We start from the raw sequence: 13,309 nt of genomic DNA, 5'->3' as shown, positions 1-13,309 counted from the left end.
TATGTGTTTTAATGAAATTAAAAGATAGTTATTTGTTTATTATCCTTTTTGCATGAAAATCCACTTAAGACCCATAACCTAACTCATCTTAAATAGGTCATTAATAATATAATTAGGATCTTTTCACATAAAAAGTTGTTTAATCTATTTATGAGCTTTTTATAAAAGTAATGTCTAATAATGTGTTTCATAACTCATTAACCTTTGATATATAACATATATCTTTTCTAAAAGGTTAAAAAATCGTTTAATATCGTTATAACGTGTTTTATCGTCTTATGAACTCTTTATCTTAGACGTATCGCATATGCCGTTTTATAAAAGATTAAATTGGTGAACCTAATATTTGCATATTTTAATTAAGATATTCTTAAGCTCATGTCTTGTTTTATAAAGTATAGATCACACATTTTTGAAAAGAATACCCTCTTATTATAACCATTACTTGCGACGTTTTTGAAAAAAATGAACGCTCTTTTCATTAGGCTTTCTTTTAGCTTTACGTATGGTGAATGTGGTATGATATTGAGTGGTGTTTGTTCTTCTTGTTTGTTTGTGCGATATTCAGTGGTTGATCTAGTAGTTAAGAATCAAGATCTATTCCTATCCGTGGAAGAACCTCAAGTTTTCAATAAGCAAGGCAAGTGGACTTCTCCCTCTGCATACTCTGTTTGATCCCAAACAATACATTTAATAAAGTTTATTCTTTTGGATATATATGCATAATTTGACGGGTTACCTATTTAGATAACCTTTCCAACCTTATTCCTTGATCAAACCTAGGAATTATACTTTACCTTCGTAGCTATGCTATTGCTACAACTTTAACTTTATGCTGGTACTCCTACTGATGATATCAATGTTCCAAATGGTAAGTTTATACTATTGTTGTTAATCCGATGATTAAACAAGATCATATTGTGATAATTGAAACATGGAGTGACCACCCGGGAAAACAGTGCAACCACAAGTGCTATCATGGCTCTGGCTTTGGTAATTAGCTTTATATGCTTAGTGCCTGACAACCTTACCTGAAATATGGGCAAGAGGGGGAGCGGTAGGTGTTGGCAGCCCACGTTAACATGGTGACGTAGTCTTGGCTAAGGTACCTCACCTAGGGGGCCACCACCATCGTCTTTAGAAACCTTAGCGGGTTGCTTCGTATTAAGTGTATTTTGTGAAAGCCTCATAGTGGATCCCTAGCCACTCACCTCGGAAGTGTTTATGGGTTTTGGCCGACCCAGGCTAGAGGGGATACACGACTTGTGGGTAAAGTTGTACCACCTCTGCAGAGTGTAAAACTGATATATCAGCCGTGCTCACGGTTATGAGCAGCCTGGACTCCTCACATGATAATTGAACTTGAAGATGGGAATAAATCGAGACCCGATGATCTGCCAATGGTTTGCTTAAGTGGTTTCACTTAAGTGTTTTTGATATACTCTTATACCTTTGCTTAATGGGAATACTTGGGATTCACACTTATTAGTAAGACAGGTGTTGCTAATAAAATGTTGACCAACTAAAATGCTTACTGCTCAACCTTAGCCTCACCTTGTTAAACCTGCATTAGTTTTTCCCCCACTTGCTGAGCCCCGACCATAAGTGAGCTCACCCTTGCTTAATTTTGATCAGAAGTTGCAGATGAAGATATGATGCTGAACTCCATGGATGCTAGTCTAGTGATACCCCCGGTCATCTTCCTGTGGATGGATGTCCATGTTCGATGTACTTTGATGAATAAAGGTTAAGACATTACGTCTGTTCGAAGTGTAATATGTTAATATAATCGTTATTTACGCTCTTATGCATTGTTCTTTTGATATATTACACTTGTGACGTCAACATATGTGTGGAAATAGATCCTGGCACACATATGCTATGCACCCGGCTCTGCCCCCTCAGAAACGGGTGTGACAGCAGTCCCCGAGTGAGCGCGCTAATTTGGACATAATTTGGGAACCAAAATTCCCTTGGGATCCCCTTATTTTCCCAGGGTGTCAAACCCCTCCATATAACATTTGAATAAGGTATTTAGTTATATATAGGTGGGTTTTCCTCAGTAGGTTTGCATCCCCTTAGCTCTAAACTAGCCCTCGGGTATACATATGCGGGTGGAAGAGGTGGTTGTAAATACCCATACATGATTGATGGTGGTATTGGTCACGTCGAAACTGATAATTGTAATGTGGCTACCATCATCAACAGGTCTGTAAAACCAAATGATATCGTCGCTTCTCATCTCGAGTTGCAAATGATGTGCGGAATCTTGGGAGGCATGGGTGAACTGACTGTCTCCTTTGAATCTCCAGTCCCTCGTACCACTCCCACCTGTATGACTACCTCCCAGCACCATATGTTCCAGCATCATCGTCGCCACCATCCCATGGCTACCATCATCATCGTTGCCACCATCACCTTCACTAGGGTCAGTTGTGTTTTCTTCAGTCCCAAACTCTTCTTTCTCATCATTAAGTTTAATTGTTTTTCCTTTGTGTTCGGAAGGCAAAAAAATTGTTTTCCTTTTTTCAAGGTGGGTGTCACCAGCTCTTGTATCAGTCCATGCATGTACATCTTCTATGTCTCGATGTTGTAGGGCAATTGACATAAACAACTTGTTAGAAACAAGTGTGTCAATGTGAGATGAGTCTTCATCTAATGTTGGAGGTGCATTATATTTCCATCTCTCCATCCAATCTCGGATGGCTTCATTATGCCTATGTAATGAGAGATCCATGAGGGCTTAGGCAGGATCAACTCACTAGGCTCAGGCGTAGCTGATGCACATTGAATGTGTAGACATAGGTTGTAATTCACGAACATCAATTCATGTAGCTTTTTGTACCCTAATTTATTGTGGACCTTTATATAAATGAAAGCGAATGTATTCCAATTGCGCTCACACCCATGTAGCACATTATGTAAGAAGCCACTTCGCAACACGTTGTAGAGTCGGTGTATCTGACCCGAACATAGCCCAGCAACTAGAGTCAGTGTCAGTTATCATTCTCCTTACTAGGTCACTTGAGAATTCTTAAATTTTTTCTCCTAAAGAATTCATTCATACTCATGAAGGGCTATTGTACCTAGAGATGACAATGGGTACCCGAAACCCAAATACCCGACGGTTTTTATCCGATATGAAGGCAGGTACGGGATGATTTCTCTACCCGCGGGTATGTTAATGGGTAAAAACCTCTACCCATGGGTAAAATATACCTACATCAATACCACTATAATCATCTAATAGAGCTCATCTTAGCTAAAATAAAACTCTTATCTAGCTATCATTTATCTAGATACCAAGTTATGTAATCATATGATTTGTTATATGTGAAGTTGAAGTTATTTTTGTTTGTTTATTTAATATTTTGAGTGATGGGTATATTAGAATTTAAGACTTTAATAGCGGGTACGGGTTACCCGACGAATAAAAATACCCGCGCGAGTACGGATAAGGGTAAGATTTTATACCCGCGAGCATATATGGGTAACCCGACAGATAGAAATAGAATTATGTATCATGGATAACCAGACGGGTATGTACCTGTTGCCGTCCCTAGTTGTACCTATCATAAGATTACCCCCACATTATAATTCACGTGTAAAGCAGAAGCTACTTGGACGTATATATCCCTTGGGACACCGAGCTCGTTCGCGCATATTACTGACATTAACCTTACAAAAAGGCGCTGAGATGCTGATCGATATCGGGCACACCGCACACACTGCACCACTCACACACTACGAAATATTCCAGGATGATGATTCCTAGACAACAAACCAGATTATCCCAAAGATTTGAGATCAGAAACATAACATGCGGCAAGATATTTGGATAACAGTAATAAACAATAACAGGTCATCCACGATGCAACCAGGTGAAGCTATACAACTTACGATACGGGTCTAAAACTCCCAAATCCACATGTATTGAGATAGATTGAAGTGTAACTTAAATTAATTTACACTCCAATTCATTTCAACACATGTGGATTGAGATCAATATTAGAGTACCCAAATAAATCCTTACTAGCTGTAGCAAATATGGCTATGAATCAGAATAGTACTGCAAGGTACGAACGAGGCCGACTACTATCGAGTATCGACCAACAGGTAACATTGGCCTCTGACGAGAAATCGCAGTCAGTTCAGCTTTCAACTACGTGAATGACCGAGTTTAAGCCACTTGCCTGGCCAGGTAAACAGCGAGCCGCCTCTCTTCGAACGAGTACTCGATGTCCGCTGGCAGTGCTGGCGAATCTGCCTTCTCCTGGAAAAGGGTTGCAGGAGTGGCTATGACCTTGTTAGCCACGGCTGGTGTCATCGCCATCTGCATAGGAGCCGTCACTGTCGCCGGCGTTTTCGCATTGAGCCCTCCTACAAATGTCCTGGGGGTTTTGTTCTCTTCCTCTGTGGCGCTGGAGATGGGCCGCGTAGGCATCGGTGAGACGTTGTTTCCTGGCATGATCTGGGCAAAAGGCTTGCGCGGTGTTTCTGCCTCTCGCAAAGTGCTTGCGTTGAAAGATAACTTCTTGATGGGAAGACCGGCAATGTCCAAGCCTCTACTACCTGAAAGCGCTAGGCTCCATCAGAATCGTATGCAAGTGAAAGGAAGTTTAACAGGAGATGAAAGGAAAAGAAGAACCAGCATTGCAGTAGATGAATGGGAAAGAAAGATTACTAGGAGATAAAGCGCCCAAATCTTCAGCCTTCTTGGCGGCACGAGCTGTCTTGGAGTGCAGTATATCTGTTTTGGGGGCTTGCATAGTGGCTCCACCAAGAGACAGTCTTCGGTTCGCACCACCCATGGAGTGCCTAGGCGCCTTCTTCGTGCTTTGAGGCTTAGAAGGACTTGGTTTTGATCCATAGAGCGCTTCCTGCTCAGCTTTGAGTTGATCCTGGATTTTCTTCTGATCCTGCAGATCGGAATAAGGTATTACAACATCAGGTCCAGTTAAAACATTAGGTTTATGCAATGTAGAAATATTGAGCATGGAAATAATACCCTTTGCCTCTTCTTCTGTAGCTCTTTCTCCTGGCGAACGATCATGTACTCTTCAAGCATTGACATAAGGCGGACCTGAAAAAATATTGCATGAAATACATTTTAGAAAAATACTAAATATCCAAAGGAAATAAACATCCAAGAAAAAAAAGTACAAGAATAAGAAAACTTACACCGTCGTATGTGAATTCCTTTCCTCTTTCTGCCTCCCAGGCTACAATTTTTGTGGTTAAAACATCTACCAGTCCTGTTTCAGGCATGGCAATGGTAAATTGGTTCGAACTATGATGAGTAACATTCTATGATCAGAACACATAAAATCTGTGATAGTTCTAATAGAAATCTGACAGGCAAATATTACCTGGGATCTTGTTAACCAAAATACGAGCTTTCTCAGCCCTTTTGAGTGTCAAGTGGGCCCCCCTCCCGGCATTATAACGATTGTCATCCTATAGATGTCATGTTCAGGGAACTTTTAATATCCAGTAAACAAAAACAGAACAGAGATTTGCATATAAAGTTGACCAGCATTGCTACTTTGTTGTAATCTTCCAGCCAAGCTTCCTCCTCACATGCATTCAACCATCTTTCAACCTTCTCGAGAATATCCTTCCTGCTAAAGGCTTCCTCTTTCACTGTGGCAATGTGAGCCTCAATTTGTTCCAGCACCAGCGAAGGATCAACAGCTCCTGTAGGAAGCGAAGGTAGATAAGATCGTTCTCATGTTCCCATTATTTTCAGGTCTGCAATACATTTTAATGGACACAAGTTTACATCCCAGGATATGATCTTTACCTGCCTCAATAGCCTCATCGCTAAATTCAGCTGCATAGCCTTCCTCGCCAATCAAATGAGCACGTCTCCTATGCTCTTCCAGTTCTGTCTTCTTTTTTAGAACAAGGTCTTTCATCTTGCTCGCTTTAAGTTGCTCGAGTCTTAAAACTTCAGATTCCACCTATATTTTAGATCAAGATACAATCTCAGAACATTCCTAGCTCAAACATAGAAAAACATAGCAACAGTGGCATGAGCAATATCTGAAGAACAATGAACTCACGTAGCTGAGGAAGTCAATAGAGAGCGTGTTAGGCTCAGTTATTTCATGTTCAGAAGCAGCAATATTGCACGTTACATTCTGGAACATCTGCTGTTCTTCAAGTGGTGTATCCATGAGATTCCAAAGTTCAAGCATGCTAGAGGCCAAATCTTGAAGCTGTGACATTCAGAATTTCATATTAACAATGTTAAAGACACTAAATAATTGAAAATTGTTGAGGGTTGCCTGTGCTGAAGAATCAAATTTGACACTAGTGAATGCACTGAATAATCAAAAGATTGACGGTTGACTGCGCTGAATCATTGAAATTTCTCAAGTGATATAAAGAGTGCTAACCTTTTGCATCCTCTGGACTTTCAATTCACGCAGTCTGCTTGCAGCTGATGCAAGGCTTTCAATTGTACAGTTGCTTAGGTTCTTTGATCCATCAGCCTCACCCAGGCTAGGGTGCACCTCATTTACTGTTTGTTTGAAGTCTACACCAAGCACCTCGCATAACGAATGCAAAGTGTTAAGATGTTCCATGACTTGCTTCAGCCGATCACTCTGTTAAAAACAGGCACAGACAAGAAGATTTATAGACTTGTATGAGTATTGAAGGAAAATAATAGACATTGGGAGTAATATTCATTAGACAAATAAAGAGGATTTGAACAAGTGATGCTGACCTTCTCCTTCTGAAGGGATTGCAGCTCTTTCGTTAGCTCCTCCAGCTTTCTTAATGACAGATCAGACTGATCCACAGGAATTCTAAAGGGTACAAAATCTGCAGGCCTGATTTCAGATGCAACCTTCTTAATTTGCTCGATCACATCAACAAATTGGTCCCATCTTTCAACTTTCTTCTTTCTCATCTCCTCCAAGTATGGGACAATCGCATTCAATACTTCCCTTAAACCTTGTAACTTCTGATTTGACTGCCATTTGAAAGAAAACAAATTATTGATGGAGTCACTACTGAAACATTCAGTCTTCATAACAGAATGCATGCAGTTCCTGACCTTAATACCGCACAATTTTGTTCGGTTACTCCCTTAAACCATTCAAGTTCTTACTCTACTAACATTTTTCACTACAGAGGGTAAGAATTACCAGTAGATCACACTACAGTTATTTTTGTAAGCCTTCAATATAGCAGAGTACAAGTAACCTGCACATCTAGCCAATAGCTATCACACTATCACAGCCCTAAAGTTGCAATGACAAAAAAGATCATGAGAGAAAATTCTGTAGAATATCTTTCTGCAGTACAGCAGTAGTACTCAAATGTTACTTGTTTCTTTCATGGTATATGATACTTCAAAGCACAGAAACTAACCTGTCTAACATGTATCGGTGGCTCGCCCATGGCCGAGCATATGCCAGCGAGCTCGGCCTCTGCCTCCGCAATGGCCTGCCGCAACTGGGCCCTGCATCGATTGGCCTGGTCGACCTTTCTCTTGTAGACGTCGAGGCACTCCTGCTCGAGCTCCAGCAGCATCCGGTCCCTCGCCATGTCGGGCTCACCGACCTCATCCCAAATCACCTGACACGACCCAGGAAAAATGCCTTAATTTATCCCGCACCGGGCTCGCCGAACGGCGTACCAACAAAAAGATCGGAGAGAAAACTGTGGAATTAGATAGATAAAGAACTTACGTTGAGCTCCAACAGGAGAGAATCGCACGTCGTCGACATCTGCTGTAGCTGGTCCTTCACAGCACTACTCATAGCGAGAGGGGAGACACTGCAGCAGCACCCTGCAGGCGCGATTCCACAGATCAAACGCAACTTCGCGGCAACACACACATACCTCCCCGCGCGCACCACGTACCCCAGAGCAACGGTTCCACAGCGCTAAACAGGAAGCTGAGACAACACCCCACCCATCTCTCAAAACGGTTCCCCCCTCAGCGGAGGATTCATGCTATGCAGCGGACGACCGGATCCAATCTCTGGGCGAATCACAAGTAGGACACTCACCTCTTCACCACCCGGAGCGGCCTCGTCGAGCGCGCGGGGCGGGGCGGCGGACTGTCGCCGGAGGGAGATGGTGCGATCAGGAACCTCAGGGGCGAGACCACACACGAGAGAGTGGAGGGGGGAAGGGGATGAGAGGAGAGGAAGGGGGCGAAGAGTGGTTTGAAATGTTTTGAAATAGGGTAGAGGGCGTCGGCAGAGGCAAGAATGGCGGAGAAGAATTGGGGTTTGGAAATCCGTTGGTTGGCTCGGGACGGGGACAGCAGCAGAGAGCCGTTAGCGGCCGGATCCGGAGGAATCCCATCCCGAGCCCTCCGTTTTGAATTTAACGGCCTGGATGGCGCATTGACTCGTTTGAAGGCAGGTTGCCGAGGGGATGACTTTCATCTCAAAAAAAAAATCCTATAAAATCACCCTTAAAATTAAAAGTAGTTCTTGGAGCTGCTTAAAATGTTCATCAATTATTTGTTTGTTATGCTCTCCAACAGGCCACCAAAAAATAAACCAAAAATCTGAAATGGGCCAGCACATCAACGTCACAGGCCACCACAACATGATTTGCAACTAGTCGGTTACTTGTGCGCGACGGCTCACAACACTACCCACGTAAATTATTCACCAAAAAGATCTCAAGATTTTTTATTGATTGTCTCTGCTCTTCGCATAATATTTTTTATGAACTCAGGGGTACCATAGGCAGCAAATCAAAGACATCAATCTCTCGTCTCCCCCACTTTCAAGGTTTCGTAGAGCAGGAGGGCAAGGGAAGAGGCGCACATACCTATTCGTTGCCGTAGAAAGACACGACGAAGACCTGTGTATCTGGAGGCGACATAAATAATATACCGCTAGATATATAGGGAGAGAGCACGCAAGCGGAGAAAGAAACTCAGCCGGAGCAGCTCCAAACCGAGAGGCACCCGCACCAGCCGTCAATCTGAGAACAGCGAGAGAATGCGAGTGTCTTTCCAGCCCTAGACCCGCCGAAGCGGCACAACACCACCACCAACTCCGTAGCATATGCCGACTGCTGCCACGCTACGGGCCTTGGTTGTCCAATGTCTCAGACCTAGACTCCTCATCGTCAAGATAACATAACCGTGGCAGGCGTCACCATGTCCTCCTCGATGGCACGCACGGACAAAGGCCAGGAGCATGTCCGACTCGCCCCATACCCGAGTCGACGAGCGTCAGTCGGCTCGCAGCTGTGGCCGTGGGCGGGGGGCAGCAGGTTGGGGAGGAAGAACAGGGCGAAGGCCGGGAAGACGAACGAGACGTCTGACGACGGCAAAAACGATGGTACGCGCATGATGTGAAATATCCTCGTGGACGTGCAATAGCCACTACGCGAGTCGATGTCGAGGCTGGTGTCAGACGAATACGGGAAGGAGGCGCATGGTCCTACGCCCTCTGCCGAGAATGGGGTGGCGCAGAGGTGGAGGCATGAGGGGAGAGAGAAAAGTATAATGGCGAACGAGGTGGTGGTAACTGAGGTGAAGACCATTATTATCGTGTGAAGGTATAGATGGCCAATTAGGTCGTGTCTGGCGAGCCGGATCGAGGCACGACCCATTTAATAGTGCCTGGGTCAACCTGGCACGAGCGTCGTGCGGTGCTTGGGTCGTAGCCTCGGCCCGTAGTTCTAGCCCGGCCCGACACAATTTTTTTTATTTTACAAAAATCATATATACATATATACAATTTATATTCAATATTATAACCACCTGAGCATGATGTTCTACTTGTTAGACAGTTTTGCCCAGTGTCTCCCACCCTTCTCCCATCAGGTGGTGGGTTCAAACCCCACCTCCTACATCGCTTTTTATATTTTATGCTGAGTTGATTTGAAAGAAATGTAAAGACTTGTTTGTAAAAAAATGACGCGGGACGACCGTTGAAACTGGTGCTTTAAGTATAGTAGAGATATGTGAAAGCTCTCTTGTAGGTTTTGGTGTTTGGATGACAACTCAATTAAAGGACTAACAAGTGTGCTAAGGGTTGAACAGGTGCTTAGTGTAAAGCTAACAGGGTTCAACACAAGTGAACAAGTGTGATGGTCCAAGGACTAGATGATGGATAGATAATGGACATCACAAGTAGGACGACCATTGCAAAAGTGATACTCGGGTGCGTAGCTCGGAAACAACTGATCAAGCCAAGGATGGAGGCAAGAAGAACTTCGAGGTACAAAGTGCAGGGAGAAGGTCAAAGAGGCTGAGGAACCCAAAGCCAAGGGTGAAGAAGAAGACTTGCAAAGTCAAGGGTGATCGAGTTGAGAAGAGCTATGGCACATCAAGGATCACTACATAAAGACATGACTTACTACCAATGAGGTAACAGCTATAGTTATGTGGTGTAAGTCATAAGGCTCAAGATCAAGCTCTAAGAAGTGAACAAGGTCACTAGAAGGAGAACCAATGTCAAAACCAGAACTGGAAGCAGCCCAAAAGAGCAAAGTGCACCTTGACCTTTAGTTTGGGTTGTTCCTGTGTTTGGAGATAGTCTATGTGACCTTTGCAGGATGTTGGAGCTCAGAAATGTCAATCTAGATCAAGTCAAGCTGACTTGATGATTTATGAGTCCAACATCAGAACTCAAGCATGTCAAATGCTATAGAAGTAAAAAATCAAAGAGAAGGTATGTTTCTAGACTTAGTACATTGGTTTTTGTGTACTAATATACTTGTCTAAGTGTTAGAAACAAGAAGAAGAAGAAAAGAAAAGAAATGCAAAAGGCTTGGCTGTGTACAGCCAAGACTCAGCTCAGTCTGGCACACCGGACTGTCCGGTGCGCCAGGCTGAACACCGGTGAACAGGTCGCTCTCGGGAGAAGTCTGGCGGCGTACGGCTATAATTCACTGGACTGTCCGGTGGTGCACCGGACTGTCCAGTGAGCCAACGGTCGACTGCGCCAACGGTTGGCAGCGCAATCAGTGGGCGACGTGTGGCCCGAGCCAACGGTCAGTTGGCACACCGGACTGTCCGGTGTGCACCGGACAGTGTCTGGTGAGCCAAGACTGAAAGTCGCCTAGAGGGGGGTGAATAGGGCGAAACTGAAATTTACAAAGTTAATCACAACTACAAGTCGGGTTAGCGTTAGAAATATAATCAAGTCCGCGAGAGAGGGTGCAAAACAAATCACAAGTGAATAAGGAGTGTGACACGCGGATTTGTTTTACCGAGGTTTGGTTCTTGCAAACCTACTCCCCGTTGAGGTGGTCACAAAGATCGGGTCTCTTTCAACCCTTTCCCTCTCTCAAACGGTCCCCCGGACCGATTGAGCTTCTTCTTCTCAATCAAACGGGAACAAAACTTCCCCGCAAAGGCCACCACACAATTGGTGCCTCTTGCCTTGGTTACAATTGAGTTGATCGCAAGAAAGAATTAAAGAAGAAAGCAATCCAAGCGCAAGAGCTCGAAAGAACACAAGCAAATCTCTCTCACTAATCACTAAGGCGTTGTGTGGAATTTGGAGAGGATTTGATCACTTGGGTGTGTCTAGAATTGAATGCTAGAGCTCTTGTAAGTGGTTGAAGTAGGAAAACTTGGATGACTTGAATGTGGGGTGGTTGGGGGTATTTATAACCACAACCACCAAACTAGTCGTTTGGTGGGGTTGTCTGTCGCATGGTGCACCGGACAGTCCGGTGCACACCGGACAGTGTCCGGTGCGCCAGCCACGTCACCAGGCCGTTGGGTTCCGACCGTTGGAGCTCTGACTGCTGGGCCCGCCTGGATGTCCGGTGGCACACCAGACATGCACTTTAGAGTGTCTGGTGCACCACTTCGCGTGTGCCTGACTTCTGCGCGCTCTGGCGCGCATTTAATGCTTCTGCAGGTGACCATTGGCGCGAAGTAGCCGTTGCTCTGCTGGCTCACCGGACAGTCCGGTGTACACCGGACATGTCCGGTGAATTATAGCGGAGCAAATTCCCGAAGCTGGTGAGTTCCAGAGTCGCTCTTCCCTGGGGCACCGGACAGTCCGCTGAATTATAGCGGAGCGCCTCTGGATTTTCCCGAAGGTGAGGAGTTCAGTGTGAAGTCCCCTGGTGCACCGGACACTGTCCGGTGGCACACCGGACAGTCCGGTGCACCAGACCAGGGCTGCCTTCGGTTATCCCTTGCTCTCTTTGTTGAACCCAATTCTTGGTCTTTTTATTGGCTAAGTGTGAACCTTTGGCACCTGTATAACTTATACACTAGAGCAAACTAGTTAGTCCAATTTATTTGTGTTGGGCAATTCAACCACCAAAATCATTTAGGAAATAGGTGTAAGCCTAATTCCCTTTCAATCTCCCCCTTTTTGGTGATTGATGCCAACACAAACCAAAGCAAGTATGAAATACATAAATTGAACTAGTTGCAAGATTGTAAGTGCAAAGGTTGCTTGGAATTAAGCCAATATAAATACTTATAAGATATGCATGGATTGTTTCTTTAATTTTTGACATTTTGGACCACGCTTGCACCACATGTTTTGTTTTTTTTGCAAATTTTTTTGTAAATCCTTTTCAAAGTCCTTTTGCAAATAGTCAAAGGTAGATTAATAAGATTTTGAGAAGCATTTTCAAGATTTGAAATTTTCTCCCCCTGTTTCAAATGCTTTTCCTTTGACTAAACAAAACTCCCCCTAAATGAAATTCTCCTCTTAGTGTTCAAGAGGGTTTTAAGATATCAATTTTGAAAATTCTACTATCTCCCCCTTTTGAACTCAAAAGATACCAATGTGAAATTTCCAATTGAAAATCATTTTTTAAAATTAGGTGGTGGTGGCTTTGGGCTCATGCTCTCTCCCCCTTTGGCATAAATCGCCAAAAACGGAATCATTAGAGCCCTTTTACTTTTCTCCCCTTTGGCAAATAAAACATATGAGTGAAGATTATACCAAAGTAGGAGAGATGCTTTCTCCCCCAAAGATGGAGAGTTGCGCGGAGCGACAGCGAAGGATGAGTTACGGAGTGGAAGCCTTTGTCTTCGCCGAAGACTCCAATTTCCTTTCAATACACTTATGACTTGGTTTGAAATAGACTTGAAAACACATTAGTCATAGTATATGAAAGAGACATGATCAAAGGTATATAAAAGAGCTATGTGTGCAAATTAACAAAAGAAGTTCCTAGAATCAAGGATATTTAGCTCATGCCTAAGTTTGTTAAAAGTTTGTTCATCAAGAGGCTTGGTAAAGATATCGGCTAGTTGTTCTTTAGTATTAATGTATGAAATCTCGATATCTCCCTTTTGTTGGTGATCCCTTAAAAAGTGATACCGAATGGCTATGTGTTTAGT

At 43.8% G+C, this 13,309-nt stretch overlaps 1 protein-coding gene across 1 annotated transcript; it reads right to left on the bottom strand.

The window, feature by feature from the left end:
• Positions 1-4,038: 4,038 nt before the first annotated feature.
• Positions 4,039-8,207, bottom strand: LOC100191450 (uncharacterized). Its single transcript, NM_001136883.1, has 13 exons — positions 8,028-8,207; positions 7,704-7,804; positions 7,384-7,590; positions 6,734-6,982; positions 6,402-6,611; positions 6,066-6,221; positions 5,804-5,963; positions 5,546-5,697; positions 5,370-5,457; positions 5,182-5,255; positions 5,009-5,083; positions 4,685-4,919; positions 4,039-4,572 (listed from the first exon to the last, which is right to left on the bottom strand). Exons 2-13 carry the CDS (start codon positions 7,773-7,775, stop codon positions 4,181-4,183), a joined length of 2,070 nt encoding a protein of 689 aa, NP_001130355.1. The 5' UTR covers positions 7,776-7,804; positions 8,028-8,207; the 3' UTR covers positions 4,039-4,180.
• Between the last annotated feature and the right edge of the window lie 5,102 nt (positions 8,208-13,309).

The sequence above is a fragment of the Zea mays genome, chromosome 8 (genome assembly GCF_902167145.1).
Source record: "Zea mays cultivar B73 chromosome 8, Zm-B73-REFERENCE-NAM-5.0, whole genome shotgun sequence".
In the NCBI taxonomy this organism is placed as follows: Eukaryota; Viridiplantae; Streptophyta; class Magnoliopsida; order Poales; family Poaceae; genus Zea; species Zea mays.
The sequence above is the reverse complement of the archived record's forward strand: the minus strand, read 5'-3'. Positions and strand labels throughout refer to the sequence as shown.

Excerpts from the sequence above, each read along its gene's own strand:
- LOC100191450 (NM_001136883.1), bottom strand. The coding sequence starts at position 7,775 with ATGAGTAGTGCTGTGAAGGACCAGCTACAGCAGATGTCGACGACGTGC. Across the intron at positions 6,222-6,401 it reads AAGTCCAGAGGATGCAAAAG|CTTCAAGATTTGGCCTCTAG; the intron begins GTTAGCACTCTT and ends TGAATGTCACAG. Across the intron at positions 4,573-4,684 it reads TTTGGGCGCTTTATCTCCTA|GTAGTAGAGGCTTGGACATT; the intron begins GTAATCTTTCTT and ends TAGCGCTTTCAG.